General features: G+C 38.6%; 1 protein-coding gene across 3 annotated transcripts in view; it reads left to right on the top strand.

Moving 5' to 3' along the window:
- LOC123559600 (leishmanolysin-like peptidase) overlaps nucleotides 1–19,565 on the top strand; it is a 104,437-nt gene that overhangs the window by 27,477 nt on the left and 57,395 nt on the right. For all 3 annotated transcript variants that reach the window (XM_045351565.2, XM_045351563.2, XM_045351569.2), the window contains 2 exons: nucleotides 2,907–3,050; nucleotides 13,651–13,730. In XM_045351565.2, the coding sequence (XP_045207500.1) occupies nucleotides 2,907–3,050; nucleotides 13,651–13,730 (224 nt within the window). The remainder of the gene's footprint in view (nucleotides 1–2,906; nucleotides 3,051–13,650; nucleotides 13,731–19,565) is intronic.

Raw genomic sequence — 19,565 nt, 5'->3', positions numbered from 1 at the left:
CAAAAATGTTACATCAATGTGTCAGTGATATCATTGAATTGGTAATATTGTTTGTTAATCAGAGAATTACTGAAAATAACACTTTTCTGAGTCATGGTATTGTTTGCCTGGTATTTTCGCAGGGTTATCCAAAGTATTAGATTTGCTGGAAAACAAATTGCAATGAGTATTCTGCAATGTTCGGAGCACATCTTGCGCTGTATGCTGTTTTTGATAATAAGGTGTATGTAGCTACTCTTACAGTCCTTATATAGATTAATGAATCAAACTTCCAAATTAATTCAGTCAAGGTTTATTTTTAGCTCACCTGAGCGAAAGGCTCATGGTGAGCTATTGTAACCGCTCAATGTCCGGCATGTGTCGTGCATCGTCCATCATCCGTCCGTCAACATTTCCTAAAAAAATCTTCTTCTTGAAAACCACTAGGCAGAATTACACCAAACTTCACAGGAATGATCCTTGGGTGGCCCCCTTTCAAAATTGTTCAAAGAATTGAATTCCATGCAGAACTCTGGTTGCCATGGCAACTGAAAGGAAAAACTGTAAAAATCTTCTTGTCCAAATCCACAGGGCCTAGGGCTTTGATATCTGGTGTGTAGCATCATCTAGTGGTCCTCTACCAAAATTGTTCAAATTATCCTCCTAGGGTCAAATATGGCCCTGCCCCTGGGTCACATGGTTTATATAGACTTATATAGGGAAAACTTTGAAAATCTTCTTGTACAAAACCAAATGGCCTAGGGCTTTGAATTTGGTATGTAACCTCATCTAGTGGTCCTCTACCAAGATTGTTTAAATTATCCCCCTAGGGTCAAATATGGCCCCCCCAGGGGGTCACATGGTTTATATAGAGTTATATAGGGAAAACTTTGAAAATCTTTTTGTACAAAACCACATGGCCTAGGGCTTTGATATTTGGTATGTTGCATCATCTAGTGGTCCTCTACAAAGATTATTCAAATTATCTCCCTAGGGTCAAATATGGCCCTGCCCCGGGGGTCACGTGGTTTATATAGAGTTATATAGGGAAAACTTTGAAAATCTTCTTGTACAAAACCAAATGGCCTAGGGCTTTGATATTTGGTATGTAGCATCATCTAGTTGTCCTCTACCAAGATTGTTCAAATTATCCCCCTAGGGTCAAATATGGCCCCGCCCCGTGGTCACATGGTTTATATAGAGTTATATAGGGAAAACTTTGAAAATCTTCTTGTACAAAACCACATGGCCTAGGGCTTTGATATTTGGTATGTATCATCATCTAGTGGTCCTCTACAAAGATTGTTCAAATTATTCCCCTAGGGTCAAATATGGCCCTGCCCTGGGGGTCAATGGTTTATACGAAGTATATAGGAAAAATTTGAAAATCTTCTTGTACAAACCACATGCCTAGGGCTTTGATATTTGGTATGTTCATATTGGTCCTCTACCAAGATTGTTCAAATTATCGCCCTAGGGTCAAATATGGCCCTGCCCCGGGGGTCGCAAGTTTTACATAGACTTATATAGGGAAAAAAGTTTAAAAATCTTCTTGTCTGAAACCACAACTCTTAGACCTTTGATATTTGATTTGTTGCATTGTCTTATGGTCCTCAACCAAAATTATACAAATTGTACCCCTGGGGTGAAAAGAGGCCCTGCCTTGGGGGTCCCAAGTTTAATATAGACTTATATAGGAAAAAGCTTTAAAAATCTTCTTGTCAGAAATCATACGACCTAGGCTTTTGATATTGGTATGATGCATTGTCTAGTAGTCCTCTACCAAAATTGTTCAAATTATGCCCCTGGGGTTAAAAGAGGCCATGCCCTGGGGTCACTTAGTTATTATGTGAGTTATATAGGAAAAATACTTAAAAAATCATCTGATCCTATTTGCAAGACTATTTAATTATAATTACCTGATGACCCCAAGTAATATGATGTCACTTGATTGTGACTTTGACCTACTTGTTTCTTAAGATACAGCCTTGAAATTTTGATGACTTACATAGCTTTGCACACAAATTGTAAAACTGAATTTCATTGACCACGAATGTGACTTACTGACTTTCTTAATATTTTATCATCAGTTTGACATTTGAAACATGTAGCTCATATTACTCAGGTGAGCGATTCAGGGTCATCATGACCCTCTTGTTTGTTTTACCCCCCGACAACAAAATTGTAAGGGGGGGTACACTGGTTTCAGGTTGTCTGTCTGTCCGTCCGTCCATCTATCCGTAGACACAATCTTGTGCGCACCATCTCTCCTCATCCCCTTGACACAATTTAATGAAACTTCACACAAGTGATCAGTAACAACAGTAGTTGTGCATGGGTCATGTTAGGTTCTTTCAGAAAATTTTTTTGCAGAGTTATGGGACTTCGTTTTTTGTTACTTTACTATATACATAGACACAATCATGTGCGCACCATCTCTCCTCATCCCCTTGACACAATGTAATGAAACTTCACGCAAGTGATCAGTAACAACAGTAGTTGTGCATGGGGCATGTTAGGTTCTTTCAACAACAAAAATTGCAGAGTTATGCGACTTTGTTTCTTGTTAACATACTATGTACATACAATCTGCATATGCAATCTTATGCGCGCCTAATCTGCCGAACCCTTGCACACAGTTTAATGAAACTTCACACAAGTGATCAGTACCAACCCTAGTTGTGCATGGTGCATGTTACGTTCTTTTAGATAAATATTCTGCATAGTTATGGCACTTTGTTTTTTGTTACTATACTGTATACATACAGTCTATATACATACAGTCCACATAATTATGCAATCTTGTGTGCATCAAATTGCAATGTACTGTGTCAGTGCTTGCGGGGGGTACATTCATCACCTTTAGTGATAGCTCTAGTTGTGACTGCTTTCAGTACATGAAAATATAGTTTTTACATGTATTTCAGGTGATATATGATGTACAACTGAAGCACAAGATTCACATAGGTCACAAGATTCACAAGCGCAGTCCAAGTCAACCCCTAAGGATTCATCTACATTTTGACAGTAGTGTTGACAGGCTTCCATATGAACATCAAACTCTTATCAAGGTGTGCTTTTTAGCTCACCTGTGCCAAAGGCTCAGGGTGAGCTATTGTGATCGCTCACCATCCGGAGTCCGTCCGACGTCCGTCCGTCAGGCGTCCGTTCACACTTTCCTTTACACAACATCTCCTAAACCACCAGTTCAATTCTTTTTCGTTTAAGAATTTCGTTCAGGTTTACCTGAGATTCGGTTGCGCATGCGCAGATCACTTTTCCGGTTGCAATTCTGCAAGAAACATGCCTCGTAGTTTAAGATTTTTTAATCGGTCGTAGATCGATTTTATCGAAGAATTTATTGAAAATTTCATTCTAGTTTGTTTGATTAGTTATTGACACAAATTTGTATGCACGTAGTGCATATCTAGTAAATTTAATTTAGTGAAACGAGGCGAATTTTAGGTCGCACGTGGTGTGATTTTTTCACTTCTGTCGTAATGGTGGATGCTAGTAAAGAATCGAGAGATACAACTTCGAAGAAAGTTGTGGAATCAGGTGAAAAAGTTAAAGAAAAAGTGAATAAAGGCAAAGCGCCGGCGAAAGCGCCTAAAAAGGTTGAGGAAAAAGCCAGCTCGTCGAGTATGGTTAAATCTGCCGAGGACAAGATTCTTAACTTGTTGGAAGTTATGAAAAGTTCGTTCGATAAGCAAATGAAAGATCAGAATGAGAAAATTCAAGAGTTAGCGAGTAAAGTGGAAAATTATGAACAGTTGTATGACGACTATGAGAATTTTGATGATGACGAGGAGTCATTTGATGATAGATCTAGTGAACGTCAGGATTCTGACGAACAGAAAAAGAGAAAATGTGACGAGGATGAGAATAATAATAATAGGTTTAAAGACATGGCAAAACGATTTAAGAGTACAGAAACTTGTGATGTTAATGTTGATTCGGTTCTGGCATCTACAGTGAATGAATTGTTTCTGAATGGGCTCGATGAAGAGCATTACAATAAACTCACGAAAGATGACCTTAATGCAAGGCCAGAAAATTGTGACGCTTTAACTGTGGTTAAAATGAATCAGTTAATTTGGGACGCAGTCTCGCCAAATGCACGTACATCTGATAGGAAACTTCAGCATATTGAAGAATCTATAGTGAAGAGTGGCACTATTTTGGTGAAAGCGGTGAATCAGCTGGCTCAGATTGAATCAGAGCATTCTGATGTACAGTTAGGAACTGTGATTGATCAGTGTAATGATGTGCTCGCCTTGCTTGGGTTTAATTTTTTTAAATTTTGATGAAACTTTACAGGAATGATTCTTGGATGGCCCCCTTTTCAAATTCTACAATAAATTGAATTCCACATAGAACTCTGGTTGCCATGGCAACCGAAAGGAATAACTTAAAAAATCTTCTTGTCCAAAACCACAAGGCATAGAGCCTCTATATTTGGCATGTAATCATCTAATGGTCTTCTATGAAGATTGTACAAACTATGCCCCATTGGGTGGAAAGAGGCTCCGCCCCAGGCCCAGGGGTCCCAAATTTTACATAGACTTATATAGGAAAAAAACTTGAAAAAACGTCCTTGTCTGAAACCACAAGACCTAGGCCTTTGATATTTGGTATGGAGCATTGCCTTGTGGTCCTCTACCAAGAATGTTCAAGTTATTACCTTGGGGTGAAAAGAGGCCCAGCCCCGGGGGTCGCAAGTTTTACATAGACATGTAGGAAAGAACTTTTAAAAATCTTCTTGTCTGAAACTGCAAGGCCTAGGCTTTCGATATTTGGTATGTTGCGTTGCCTAGTAGTCCTCTACCAAGATTGTTAAAATTATAATCCTGAGTTGAAGAGGCCCCACCATTTGGGTCCCAAGTTTTACATAGACATATATAGGAAAAAACTTTAAAAATCTTCTTGTCTGAAACCACAAGACCAAGGTCTTTGATATTTGCTTTGTAGCATTGCCTTGTGGTCTTCTACAAAGATTGTTCAAATTATGTCCCTGGGGTGAAAAGAGGCCCTGCCCTGGGGGTCCCAAATTTTTCAAAGACATAATTATAGGATTTTTTTAAAAAAATCTTCTTGTCTGAAAGTTTAAGGCCTAGGCCTTTGATATTTGGTATGTAGCATTGCCTAGTGGATCTCTAACAAGATTGTTCAAATTATGTCCCAGGGGTGAAAAGAGGTCCTGCCCCGGGGGTCACTTGTAATATGAGTTATATAGGAAAAAATACATAAAATATTATCAGATTATATTTCCTAAACTGTTTAATTATAATTACCTGATGACCTCAAGTGATTAGGGGTCACCTGACTGTGACCTACTTTTTATGCCTCCGAAGGCAGGCATATAGTTTTTGAACTGTCTGTCGGTCTGTCAGTCTGTCCGCAATTTTCGTGTCCGGTCCATGTCTTTGTCATCGATGGATGGATTTTCAAATAACTTGGCATGAATGTGTACCACAGTAAGACGATGTGTCGCGCGCAAGACCCAGGTCCGTAGCTCAAAGGTCAAGGCCACACTTAGACATTAAAGGATAGTGCATTGATGGGCGTGTCCGGTCCATATCTTTGTCATCGATGGATGGATTTTCAAATAACTTGGCATGAATGTGTACCACAGTAAGACGACGTGTCGCGCGCAAGACCCAGGTCCGTAGCTCAAAGGTCAAGGTCACACTTAGACATTAAAGGATAGTGCATTGATGGGCGTGTCCGGTCAATATCTTTGTCATCGATGGATGGATTTTCAAATAACTTGGCAAGAATGTGTACCACAGTAAGACGACGTGTCGCGCAAAAGACCCAGGTCCTTAGCTCAAAGGTCAAGGACACACTTAGACGTTAAAGGTCATTTTTCATGATAGTGCATTGATGGGCGTGTCCGGTCCATATCTTTGTCATTCAAGCATGGATTTTAAAATAACTACGCATGAATGTGTGACACAGTAAGACGACGTGTCGCACGCAAGTCCCAGCTCTGTAGGTCAAAGGTCCTAAACTCTAACATCGACCATAACTATTCATTCAAAGTGCCATCGGGGGCATGTGTCATCCTATGGAGACAGCTCTTGTTTTTTTAAAGATACAGCCTTGACATTTGGATGACATGTACAGTTTTGCACACCGATCATAAAACTGACTTTCAGTGACCATGAATATGACCTACTTTCTTAATATTTTAGCATCAGTTTGACATTTGAAAAATGTAGCTCATATTACTCAGGTGAGCGATCCAGGGTCATCATGACCCTCTTGTTTTATTATATCTCCTTCACGTAGTAGGGGAAATATGTTTAATTTAGTGTTGTTTATCTATCTGTCTGTCTGTCACAAAGTTTGTCTATGCAACTCGTATGACACCACTGGAAGAATTTACACCAAACTTCACAAGGGTGATCGTTGTTAAGCTTGGTTATGCATATCCTGGGCATTTCCAGGTTCAGTGATTTTCAGCAGAGTTATGGCCTTTGTTACATCAAATTTTTAGATGTTTTGGCCACTTGTCTTATATTATTGGGTGTATTTCCAACAAAGCTTACAGGGGTGATCAGTGCCAAGCCTCATTGTTCATATTGTCAGCATTTTCCAGTTCAGTGATTTTCAGTAGAGTTGTGGCCCTTGTTTCATCCAATTTTATGATGTTTTGGCCACTTTTCTTGTATAATTGGGTAAACTTCCACCAAACATTACTAGAGTTATCAGTGCCAAGTCTAGTTATGCCCCAACAAAGTTTGGGGTGGTATATAGGAGTGAGCTTGTCAGTCGGTTTGTCTGTCGGTTAGTTTTCATGGTTTCTGGACAATAACTGATTAACTCATGAAAGGCTTGACAGATTTAAACAATTTTTTGTACACAGGTGTCAGTAGGTCAAGGTCACAATGACCAGGAGCAGTTAAATGGTTTCTGGATGATAACTTGAGTAAGGTTTGGCCTAGGATCATTCATGAAAGTTGATAGGGAGGCTGGTCATGACCAGCAGATGATCCCTATTGATTTTGAGGCCAGTAGGTCAAAGGTCAAGGACACAGTGACTTGGAACTGTTAAAATATTTCCGTATGATAACTTGGAGAACGGTTGGGCCTAGGATCATGGAAATTGATAGGAAGGTTGGCCATTACCAGCAGATGACACCTATTGATTTTGAAGGCAGTAGGTCAGAGGTCATGGTCACAGTGGTCCGAAACAGTTTAACGCTTTTTGGATGATAACTTGAGAACACTTAGGCCTAGGATCATACTTAATAGGGAGGTTGATCATGACCAGCAGATACACCGTATTGAGGTTCAACTTCGGCATTGGCTTACTTCTATGGCAAGGCCATATTGTGTGGGTATAAACTGTCACTCCTGTGACAGTTCTAGTTATACATATCATTGACATGTTTTGGTTCAGTGATTTACAGCAGAGTTATGGCCCTTCATTTGTCATATTGTACCTTCTACTGGCAAATGCTCTGATACAACCAGGAGGAATTACACCAAATTTTTATAAAAGCCTTCTTGTGCATGTCATGGTTATGTTCCAGTTTGGTATTTTTCAGCAGAGTTATGGCCCTTGAATGGCCTTGATTCATCAAGGTTATTATGTTTTAGTCTCTTCACTTACATTTGTATGAAGAGACCCCGCAAGGGAAACAGAAAAAGTGGTCTCCAAACCCCGCCGTTAAAAATAAAAACTCTTCAAATGACATCTCCTCCTAAACTGCTGGTCTGATTTTAAAATAATTTCACATAAATGGTCCTTCATGTAACCATCTACCAAGATTGTTAAAATTATTCTGAATTGTCAAAAAACATGGCTGCTGTATGTGGAATTTTTTATATGAAACTGCTGGCCCGATTTTAAAATAATTTTACAGAAATGGTCCTTGTGTGACCCTCTTCCAAGGTTATTTAAATTAATCCTTTTCATCTAAAAATGGCTTCCAGAGGGCGTGATCAATTTCCCTATATAGTGGGAACTTTGAACATCTTTTTATGTGAAACTGCTGCCTCAATTTTAGAATACTTTCACACAAGTTGTCCTTGTGTGATCTTCTACATAGTTAAAATTACTTTGATTTGTTAAAAATATGGCTGCCAGAACACGTGGTCACTTTTCCCTGTATGTTTGTAGTGGAAACTTAAAAAATCTTGTATGAAACTGATGGCCCAAAACTTGTTGCTCCACCTCACCCACCCCTCAACATGCACCTTCACATTACCTGCACATATTTATTTTAGTAGAAACTTTTATTAAATTATTCTTGTCAGAAAACACTTACACTATTTCAGTATAATTTCACAGACCTTTTCTATGCATCATCATTTACCAAAACTGTTCAAGCAAACGTCCAGAGCATAACTTACTAACCATTCAAGGTATTGACCAGTCATGGCATAAAGGTAGGTGGCAATAAGGTGATATGCAGTGTGTATAAATCAGGTCTGTAGGTCAAAGTTTAAGGTCACAGCAAGGTCAAATCTGTCTGTCAAACTTTGTATCCAGAGCTTAACTTGATAACCATTCAAGTTATTGACTTCAAACTTGGCATAATTATAGCCTTATTATAGGTAGGTAGTGATGAGATGATGTGCATGGCGCATTAACTTAGTCTGTAGGTCAAGGTCACACATTGAGCTCAAATCTTTCCTTCGTATTTTTTAGCCCACCATCATCAGATGGTGGGCTATTCAAATCACTCTGCGTCCGTGGTCCGTCGTCCTTCCGTCCGTCCGTCATTCCGTCCGTCCTTCCGTTAACAATTTCTCGTTATCGCATCTCCTCAGAAACTACCAGGGGGATTTTGACCAAACTTTGTCAGAATGATGTATTGGTACCCTAGTTGTGTCCCCCTGAAAATCAGACTGGTTCAACAAATTTTTAGTAAGTTATGGCCCTTTGTTTATTTCTATAATTTACATAGATTTATATAGGGAAAAACTTTGAAAATCTTCTTGCCCCAAACCACAGCGCCTAGGGCTTTGATATTTGGTATGAAGCATCATCTAGTGGTCTTCTACCAATATGATTCAAATTATTTCCCTGGGGTGTAATATGGCCCCGCCCCGGGGGTCACATGGTTTATATAGACTTATATAGGGAAAAACTTTGAAAAACCTCTTGTCCAAATCCACAGGGCCTAGGGCTTTGATATTTTGTATGTGACATCATCTAGTGGTCTTCAACTAAGATTGTTCAAATTATCCCCCTAGGGTCAAATATGGCCCCGCCCTGGGGGTTACATGGTTACATAGACTTATATAGGGAAAACTTTGAAAATCTCCTTGTCCAAACCACAAAGCCTAGGGCTTTGATATTTGTAATGTAGCATCGTCTAGTGGTTCTCTACCAAATTTGTTAAAATTATCCCCCTAGGGTCAAATATGGCCCCGCCCTGGGGGTCACATGGTTCATATAGACTTATATAGGGAAAAGCTTATAAAAACTTCTTGTCAATAACCTACAACATTCAGATTTGGACCACATGTATGGTTTTGAGTGGCAAGATGAACCTTGACATGAGTTGACCTTGATTTTGACCTAGTGACCTACTTTCTTATTTCTGTAGCTACAACCTTCAAATTTGGACCACATGCATAGTTTTGTGCACTGAAATAAACTTTGACCATGACATTGACCTAGTGACCTACTTTCACATTTTTGAAGGTACATGCTTCAAATTTGGACCACATGCATAATTTCGTGTTCCGAAATGAAATTTGACCTTGATTTTGACTTTCACATTTCTCAAGCTACAGCCTTCAAATTTGGACCACCTGCATGGTAATTGTACCGAAACAAACTTTGATTTTTACATCGACCTAGTGACCTACTTTCACATTTTTTAAGGTTTAGGCTTCAAATTTGGACCACATGCATAGTTCTGTATTCCGAAATAAAATTTGACCTCGATTTTGACCTTGTGACCTACTTTCACATTTCTCAAGCTACAGCCTTCAAATTTGGACCACATGCATGGTTTTGTGTACCGAAACAAACTTTGACCTTTACATTGACCTAGTGACCTACTTTCACATTTTTGAAGGTACAGGCTTCAAATTTGGACCACATGCATAGTTTTGTATTCCGAAATAGAATTTGACCTTGATTTTGACCTAGTGACCTACTTCCACATTTCTCAAGCTACAGCCTTCAAATTTGGACCACTTGCATAGTTTTGTGTACCGAAATGAACTTTGACCTTAAGATTGACCTAGTGACCTACTTTCAGATTTCTGTAGCTTTAGGCTTCAAATTTAGACCACATGAATAGGATAGTGTACCGAAACAAACTTTGACCTTGATATTGACCTAGTGACCTACGTTCACATTTTTGAAGGAACAGGCTTCAAATTTGGACCACATGCATAGATTTGTGTTGTGAAGTGAAATTTGACCTTGATTTTGACCTAGTGACTACTTCTCACTATAACCTTCAATTTGGCACTCATACAATAAACTTACTTAAATTGACCGGGCCTCTTCAAATTTGAAGGACCCGCTCAATTTGCCACATGCATAGATTTGTGTTTAGTGATTTGACCGATTGACAGTACCTACTTTATTGTCAACCTAAGTATTGACCACTTGCATTTGGACCAAATAACTTTACTAATTACCAGTGACACTTAATTTCTCAAACTACAGTCTTCAAAATTGATGCACATGCATAGTTTTGTGTACAAAGAACTTTGTCCTTGAAATTGATCTAGTGACCTACTTTCACATTTCTCAAGTTACAGCTTTCGAATTTAGACCACATGCACAGTGTTGTGTACGGAAATGAAATTTGACCTTGAGCTAGTCAGTAAGTCTTGAAATTTGGAACACACAAAAATGACACATTGGTGGGCGCCAAGATCACTCTGTGATCTCTTGTCATGAGATGGTTTGAGGTGTACAGCAATTAACATCACTCACACACACTTGGGCATGTACTGCCCTGCTTTCAGAGCTCTTTTTAGCTCGACTATTCAAAGAATAGTAGAGCTATTGGACTCACCCATGTGTCGGCGTCCGCATCCGAGTACGCGTCCCGATTTGGTTAAGTTTTTGTATGTAAGCTGGTATCTCAGTAACCACTAATGGGAATGGATTGAAACTTCACACATTTGTCCACTGTGATAAACTGACTTACATTGCACCGATTCCATAACTCTATTTTGTTTTTTTACAAAATTATGCCCCTTTTTCGACTTAGAAATTTTTGGTAAAGGTTTTTCTATGTAAGCTGGTATTAGATTCTCAGTAACCACTTGTGGGAATGGATTGAAACTTCACACATTTGTTCTCTGTCATGATCTGATATGCATATTGCAGGTCGCATAACCCTACTTTGCATTTTTAGCTCGACTATTCAAAGAATAGTCTAGCTATTCTACTCACCCTGGCGTCGGCGTCAGCGTCACACCTTGGTTAAGTTTTTGCATGCAAGTACATACAGCTATCATTTAAAGGCATACAGCTTTGAAACTTATTTATTCTTTTTCTAGGTCAATTACCAACCTCACTGGGTCAAGTTCCATAACTCTAACATGTATTTTGAGCAAATTATGCCCCCTTTTGGACTTAGAAAATTCTGGTTAAAGTTTTACATGCAAGTTACTATCTCCAAAACTAATGCAGATATTGAATTGAAACTTCACATGTGTCTTCGGGGTTATAAAACTAGTTGATAGCACCAAGTCCCATAACTCTGACCTTCATTTTGGCCAAATTATGCCCCCATTTGGACTTAAAAAATTCTGGTTAAAGTTTTGCGTGCAAGTACATACAGCTATTACTAAAAGGCATATAGATTTGAAACTTATTTTTTCTTTTTCTAGATCAATTACCTACCTCACCGGGTCAAGTCCCATAACTCTGACATGTATTTTGGCCAAATTATGCCCCCTTTTGGACATAGAAAATCCTGGTTAAAGTTTTGCGTGCAAGTACATACAGCTATTACCAAAAGGCATATAGCTTTGAAACTTATTTATTCTTTTTCAAGGTCAATTACCAACCTCACTGGGTCAAGTTCCTTAACTCTTAACACGTATTTTGAGCAAATTTTGCCCCTTTTTGGACTTAGAAAATTCTGGTTAAAGTTTTACATGCAAGTTACTATCCCCAAAACTAATGCAGATATTGAATTGAAACTTAACATGTTTCTTCGGGGTTATAAAACTAGATGATAGCATCAAGTCCCATAAATCTGATATGCTTTTTGGTCAAATTATGTCCCCTTTCGAACTTAAAACTCTTTTGATATTTACATTTTGGGTAATAATTTCCTGCTTCTGTGACAATATTTCGAATAGTCGAGCTTGGCTGTCTTACGGACAGCTCTTGTTTAAAAATTATGCCCCTTTTTCGACTTGGCAGTTTTTGGTAAAGTTTTTGTATGTAAGCTGGTATCTCAGTATCCACTAATTGGAATGGATTGAAACTTCACACACTTGTTCACTGTTATGATATGACATGCAGTGCAAAGGTTAGTAACTCTACTTTGCATTTTTTTCAAAATTATGCCCCTTTTACAACTTAGCAGTTTTTGGTTAAATCCTTGTATGTATGCTGGTATCTCAGTACCCACTAATGGGAATAGATTGAAACTTCACACACTTGTCCACTGTCATGAGCTGATAAGCACTGTTTAGGTTCCATAAGCCTGTTTCCAATTTTTACAAAATTATGCCCATTTTTTTTATGCCCCCAAAGGGAGGCATATAGTTTTTGAACCGTCTGTCGGTCTGTCCGCATTTTTCGTGTCCGGTCCATATCTTTGTCATCGATGGATGGATTTTCAAATAACTTGGCATGAATGTGTACCACAGTAAGACGACGTGTTGCGCGCAAGACCCAGGTCCGTAGCTCAAAGGTCAAGGTCACACTTAGACATTAAAGGATAGTGCATTGATGGGCGTGTCCGGTCCATATCTTTGTCATCAATGGATGGGTTTTCAAATAACTTGGCATGAATGTGTAACAAAGTAAGACGACGTGTCGTGCGCAAGACCCAGGTCCGTAGCTCAAAGGTCAAGGTCACACTTAGACATTAAAGGATAGTGCATTGATGGGCGTGTCCGGTCCATATCTTTGTCATCGATGGATGGATTTTCAAATAACTTGGCATGAATGTGTACCACAGTAAGACGACGTGTCGTGCGCAAGACCCAGGTCCGTAGCTCAAAGGTCAAGGTCACACTTAGACATTAAAGGATAGTGCATTGATGGGATTGTCCGGTCCATATCTTTTTCATCGATGGATGGATTTTCAAATAACTTGGCATGAATGTGTACCACAGTAAGACGACGTGTCGCGCGCAAGACCCAGGTCCGTAGCTCAAAGGTCAAGGTCACACTTAGACGTTAAAGGTCATTTTTCATGATAGTGCATTGATGGGCGTGTCCGGTCCATATTTTTGTCATTCATGTATGGATTTTAAAATAACTACGCATGAATGTGTGACACAGTAAGACGACGTGTCGCGTGCAAGACCCAGCTCCGTAGGTCAAAGGTCCTAAACTCTAACATCGGCCATAACTATTCATTTAAAGTGCCATCGGGGGCATGTGTCATCCTATGGAGACAGCTGTTGTTTTTGTATTCATTCAGTTGACAAGGCTGTTGAATAGTCGAGTATTGCTGTCCTACGACAGCTCTTGTTTTATTTTGAATGTACTTTCAGGGTAAAGTTCATGATGCAGTTGCTTTCTGGGAAGATACTTTAATGGTACATGCTACGAGGGCCCCGATACTCTTAAACAGGTAATGTTCATACATTTGAGTATATTACAAATCATTAGTAGTAGTACATTTGTTTCTAAATTGGAAACCAGGGAAAGCAGAAATCCCCTCCAAACTGAGTATTTGCTTTGATCTGAAGTAAGTTCCTTATCACTTGAGAATGTGTCAGATAAGTTTCAACATCCGGGTTTAAGCTGTTTATGAGCTTTTCAAGGCAGCCACATTAAATACAAGAATGATCATAGTTAGCTTGAAGCTTTTTATTTCCTAAAGATGCAGAAAAGTAGCTTTAAATTGTTTTTTGTTTTGTTCTGGTAGATCAAAATTTGACATTTTTCGCGACTTTTAGAGGGAAAACACTCTCCTATTCAGAGGCAGAATAAACAATTTCGTACTCATTTGAGGTCATCCCACAAGCAGATTCATCTTGCGCATTTTCATAATGCAACCATTATGAAAGGTGCATGTCCATTATTAATCTCTGAATTGTACTTTGGCAAAGTTATGCCCCTTTTTTGAACCTAGAAAAAGGAAGTTATAGTTTTTCATAGAAATTGCTTTCTCCAGAACTAATGCAGGTACTAATAGCTGGTGTAAACTTCACACAAATGTTCAGTTGAACATGATCATAGCATCATGTCCCATAACTCTTACATGAATTTGAACAGTACTTCTATTCTTATATAGAAAATCGTTTTATTGACAAGCCTTCAAATAGTCAAGCTTGCTGCCATGAGACAGTACTAGTTTTGGTTGCTGTGACAAAAAAACGCCCCCTCATCCAATCTTAGTGATGGATGAAGGTCATTATTTGAGAGAAGCTGGAGGCTAAGGCCAGAGTTTTTTAATAACTTGGGTTACGGGAGATTTTCCAAAAATGAGCATTAGGAGGAGGGGAAAAAAATAAAAATAGGTAGGAAAATGTTAGCATCGGAAAAAAAAAAAAAAAAAAATGAAAAAAAAACACAAAAAATTTTATTTTGTAAAAAGTGCCACTGGGTTAAAAAAATTGTTGTTTCAGGCAAATGTAGATTCACAACACAGTCTAGATAAATCAGAAAAGTTATTTTCCCAATTTGAAGCATTTTATTCCCACTTTCTTTATTAAAGCCTCCATGTTGTATGTTATAATATTATGTTGTAGAAACTATTAAAGACTTGAAATTTTTTGCATGTTGCTTGCCTGCTTTAAACATATATATAGCTTGCAAGTAAATAGAGATTAAACACATCTGGCGTTGTATTCTGTTTCTGATGTTTGGTGTGATTATATATAGTGTAGTATTGTTGTCACATCCTATGCATATTGTGTTTCTGACCTTTTAACCCTTAGCACCCTAAGTTTCTAAAATGTACAGGTGCATCATTCATATTTGGGTAATACCATTTATCATTCGAAGGGGTGTTCACTCAAAATGTACTGACAGAATAGCGAACAGTGCAGACCATGATCAGTCTGCACGGATGTGCAGGCTGATCTAGGTCTGCACTGGGCGCAAAGGCAAAACCAATCGGTTGTACCATTGTAAGGGTTAAGGAAGACGGAATACTTTCACTTTTTACTTTTATGATTTCATTTTTCATAGCACGACATGGGCTTTTTAACAATATGCCAGCTATCCCCAAACTGTAATTGAGGGTCTGTTAAAAATTACTGGACCCATATCGGCTACACATTTGAAGTAAATTGAGTAGACTTAATTTAATTGCGATTTAAAAATCACAAAGGCACTAATTCAACTTGCCATACTTTTCTTTATAGTTCAAGATTTGTCATATTACTCATTTCAATGTTAAATATTAAAAGTAATTGGTCCATACATGAGTTCATACCTTCGGGCTTCCATTATGATCAGTTTCATGAGTCAGACTGCCTAACATTCAGATTTGATCCTCTTAAATTTTGGAGTCTACATATTTCACTTGTACAGTACCTCAATACCATCACATCATCACACACAAAATAATCATTACTATCATCTCATACTAATGGTTCAGACAGTGCATAATGTATAGAATTTAGAGAAAAGACCACATAGATTGATTAAAACATTTATTAACAAAAAATTTATGTTTTAAATTTATAGCAACAGTCAGCATTATAAAATCACCCAATACTGTTTTCGCTACAAAACGAAAATCACTTGAAAATCTGAAGTCTTATACTTGGAGTAAATAGTCAATACGTCATACCTTGCAATACCCAACCATTAACTTTTATCCACATCAAGAATCAATAAAGAAATTTGCTGACACTCCTTTGATGTCAGTGCTGTGCTGGTCGAATTTGCAAGATTCAGTTTAACACAGACACTTGGTCGAACCTGTCCCCCCAATCGCCGTGCAACTTCACATATTTTCGCTTTTAAATTAAACTAGCAATGTCTCGATCATACAAAACTGTACTGTTTCATATTTTAAAATCTCCATATCTATCAATGCTCAGAAAACTAAAACAACTTACTTCGGCAGTAACACATTCTTTCAATAAATAAATCCAGCTTGATGTTGCGCAGTCAAATTTACTACGCAGAGCCGGAACACAGACGATATCGTTAGCGGTTAAAATAAAAATACTTGCTTAGAATGTCAACAGCCGCGATGGTCGAGAGAGTACAGACGCTGGATTTGAAAGAACATTTTTGGGCAGGGCCACGGGTTCGCTTTGCGCTTCGGGCATTCTTTTTTTCTTTTTCTAATATAATATTTTCATTTTCTTTTTAAACAATATATTCTCAAGATACGAAAAAAAAGAGAAAAAGATCGCCCATAGCGCGGAGCGAACCCGTGGCCCTGCCCAAAAATAAGCTCTCAGAACCAGCGTTTGTACTCTCTCTGCCACTGCGGCAGTTGACATCAGGAGCGAGTATTTTTATTTTAACCACTAACGATATTGTCTGTGTTCCGGCTCTGTGTAGTAAATTTGACATCAAGCTGGGATCTATTCTCCTATTCCTTGGACAAGCTAGTTTGTGTTGAAAATGCTCGGAGTAAGTTGTCTTTAGTTTTTTTGAGCATTGATAGAGTATGGGAATTTTTCAAACATGTTGAAATGGTAACAGAAGTCGTTGGATAATCAAGACATGCGCTCAGTTTGTTTTAAAAAACAAAAATGTATTGACTGAAGGTTGTCAGGGGTGGCATGGGAGGGGGGGTGCTGACCCCCAAGTGTCTGTGGTATTTAATAGGTCAGGAGACAAATTGAATGGGTTTTTTTTTTCTTCTAAAAATACTGTAAAAGGATTTATCATTGATGAAAATCCAAAGTAAGTAGCAAATTTATTACTGGTCGGAAAAAATGTGTTAATTTAAACTGGATGTGAAATGTCATTTGCTTAAAGAATATAGTTACTTGCTGAGGTTTTTGTGCTGAAATTATCAATATATTTTCCACAATTAAGTAAATTTGTCTTCCGACTTAGGAGCTTGTTTCACCAATTTAATCCAAGCCTTTTGTTGTCTGCAATTAACGCCTTCTAAACATGTCAGCTGATCTGGATAACGGTTTATATTTACAGAGGTTCTCTATCAGACACGATACTTTCACACTGTCACACACTTCAAACACTGCCGGCAGTTTTTACGAGGCTGCAAATCATCAAGTGTTAAACCGCTTTGATTAGTTATGGGGCGGAGCTAGTCACGTCATTCTAGTAAAGTTACATCACGGTGTATTGATTTTGTCGTCCTTTGAGAATATCGGAAGTCCTTTGTACGCGCTGTGATATTTATTGTAGGTTAATAGACACTGTTTTATTTTCCACCACGGAAAGTAGATGCAAGCGTCGGGGAAAATAAAAATGAAATCGCAATTTTGAATTTTATTTTTATTTGGATTTTTTGAGAATTAGGACCGGCGCTCCCGTAACCCAAGTTATTAAAAAAACTCTGGCCTAAGCATATTTAAATTTGCATGTTTCTCAAACTGCTACACCCATGTAACGTTGTTCAGAAACCTTGAAATGGGTACCTGTTACTCTGTATATAACTGTGTGTTAGCCCCAAACTTGTCATAATTCAAAGCAAACTATTTTGTTGCCATGTATTCATAATAATCAGGGAGGGATAGAAAAACAAACCTTATAATATATATTATGTCGGAAATAATGTGCAGTTATGTATCACAATGTTTAATGTTATTTACATGTATTACATTTTGGCATCATTGACGTCACTTCCTTATATTGTAAACATCTTTAGTTTAGATACTGTGAAATCATTAATATTCATGGGGGACAAATTTTCGTGGATTTCTTGGTTGAGTCAATCCACGAAATTTAATCCCAACAAACAAGTAAAATTCCCATTTATTTTTAATCCCCCACCACGAGTGGTGGGGGGTTATAGGAATGGTCTCCGCCCTTCCCTCAGTCCTTCCGACTTCCGTCCTTCCGTAACATTTTGTGTCCGCTCTATATCTCTTAAATCCCTTGAAGGATTTTCATGAAACTTGGGTCAAATGATTACCTCATCAAGACGATGTGCAGAACCCATAAGTCAGCCATATCGATTCAAGGTCAAGGTCACAACTCAAGGTCAAAGGTTTGAGCCTTCCATTTCGTGTCCACTCTGTATCTCCTAAACCCCTTGAAGGATTTTCATGAAACTTGGGTCAAATGATCACCTCATCAAGATGATGTGCAGAACCCATGAGTCAGCCATGTCAACTCAAGGTCAAGGTCACAACTCAAGGTCAAAGGTTTAAGACATTCTTTTGTGTCTGCTCTGTTTCTCCTAAACCCCTTGAAGGATAATCATGAAACTTGGATCAAATGATCTTCTCATCAAGACGATGTGCAGAACTTATGAGTCAGCCATGTCGGCTCAAGGTCAAGGTCACAACTCAAGGTCAAAGGTTTGAGCCTTCCACTTTGTGTCTGCTCTGTATCTCCTAAACCCTGTGAAGGATTTTCATCAAACTTGGGTCAAATGATCACCTCATTAAGGTGATTTGCAGATCTCTTGAGTCAGCCATGTTGGCTCAAGGTCAAGGTCACAACTCCGGGTCAAAGGTTTGAGCATTCCATTTTGTGTTCGCTCTGTATCTCCTAATCCTCTTGAAGGATTCATATGAAACCTGGGTCAAATGATCACCTATCCAAGACGATGTGCAGAACTCATGAGTCAGCCATGCCAGCTCAAGGTCAAGGTTACAATTTGGGGTCAAAGGTTTGAGCCTTCCATTTTGTGTCCACTCTGTATCTCCTAAACCCCTTGAAGGAATTTCATCAACCTTGGGTCAAATTATCACCTCATCAAGAACTCATGAGTCAGCCATGTCAACTCAAGGTCAAGGTCACAGCTCATGGTCAAAGGTTTGAGCTCTATATTTCTAAATCCTATTTTTCATGAAACTTGGATCAAATGATCACCTCATCAAGACGATGTGCAGAATTCATGTCAACTCAAGGTCAAGGTCACAGCTCAAGGTCAAAGGTCTGAGCTCTATATTTCGTAAATCCTATTTTTCATGAAACTTGGGTCAAATGATCATGTCATCAAGACGATGTGCAGAATTCATGGGTCAGCCATGTCAGTTCAAGGTCAAGGTCACAGCTCAAGGTCAAAGGTTTACCCTTTCACTATCCATAACAGTGGCAGGGGATTTAGCTGTCTTTAGGACTGCCTTGTATATTCCAAAGTTGAAATCAACGAATTCATATCCACATGAAATTGCCGTTTTGACCAAACCACGAAATTTCATGCCTTCGAAATTAAATGATTTTACAATAATAGATTCATATGAACCAGGTGTGCATTTGTATATAGTTTACCCGCAATACCTCACCATATATGATCAAGGGAGGGTAATTACATTATGCTGAGCCTCCAGCTTCACTCAGTATAGACCCTCAT

This window comes from Mercenaria mercenaria, chromosome 10, assembly GCF_021730395.1.
Source record: "Mercenaria mercenaria strain notata chromosome 10, MADL_Memer_1, whole genome shotgun sequence".
Lineage (NCBI taxonomy): Eukaryota > Metazoa > Mollusca > Bivalvia > Venerida > Veneridae > Mercenaria > Mercenaria mercenaria.
This window is presented reverse-complemented; position numbering and strand designations above follow the sequence as displayed.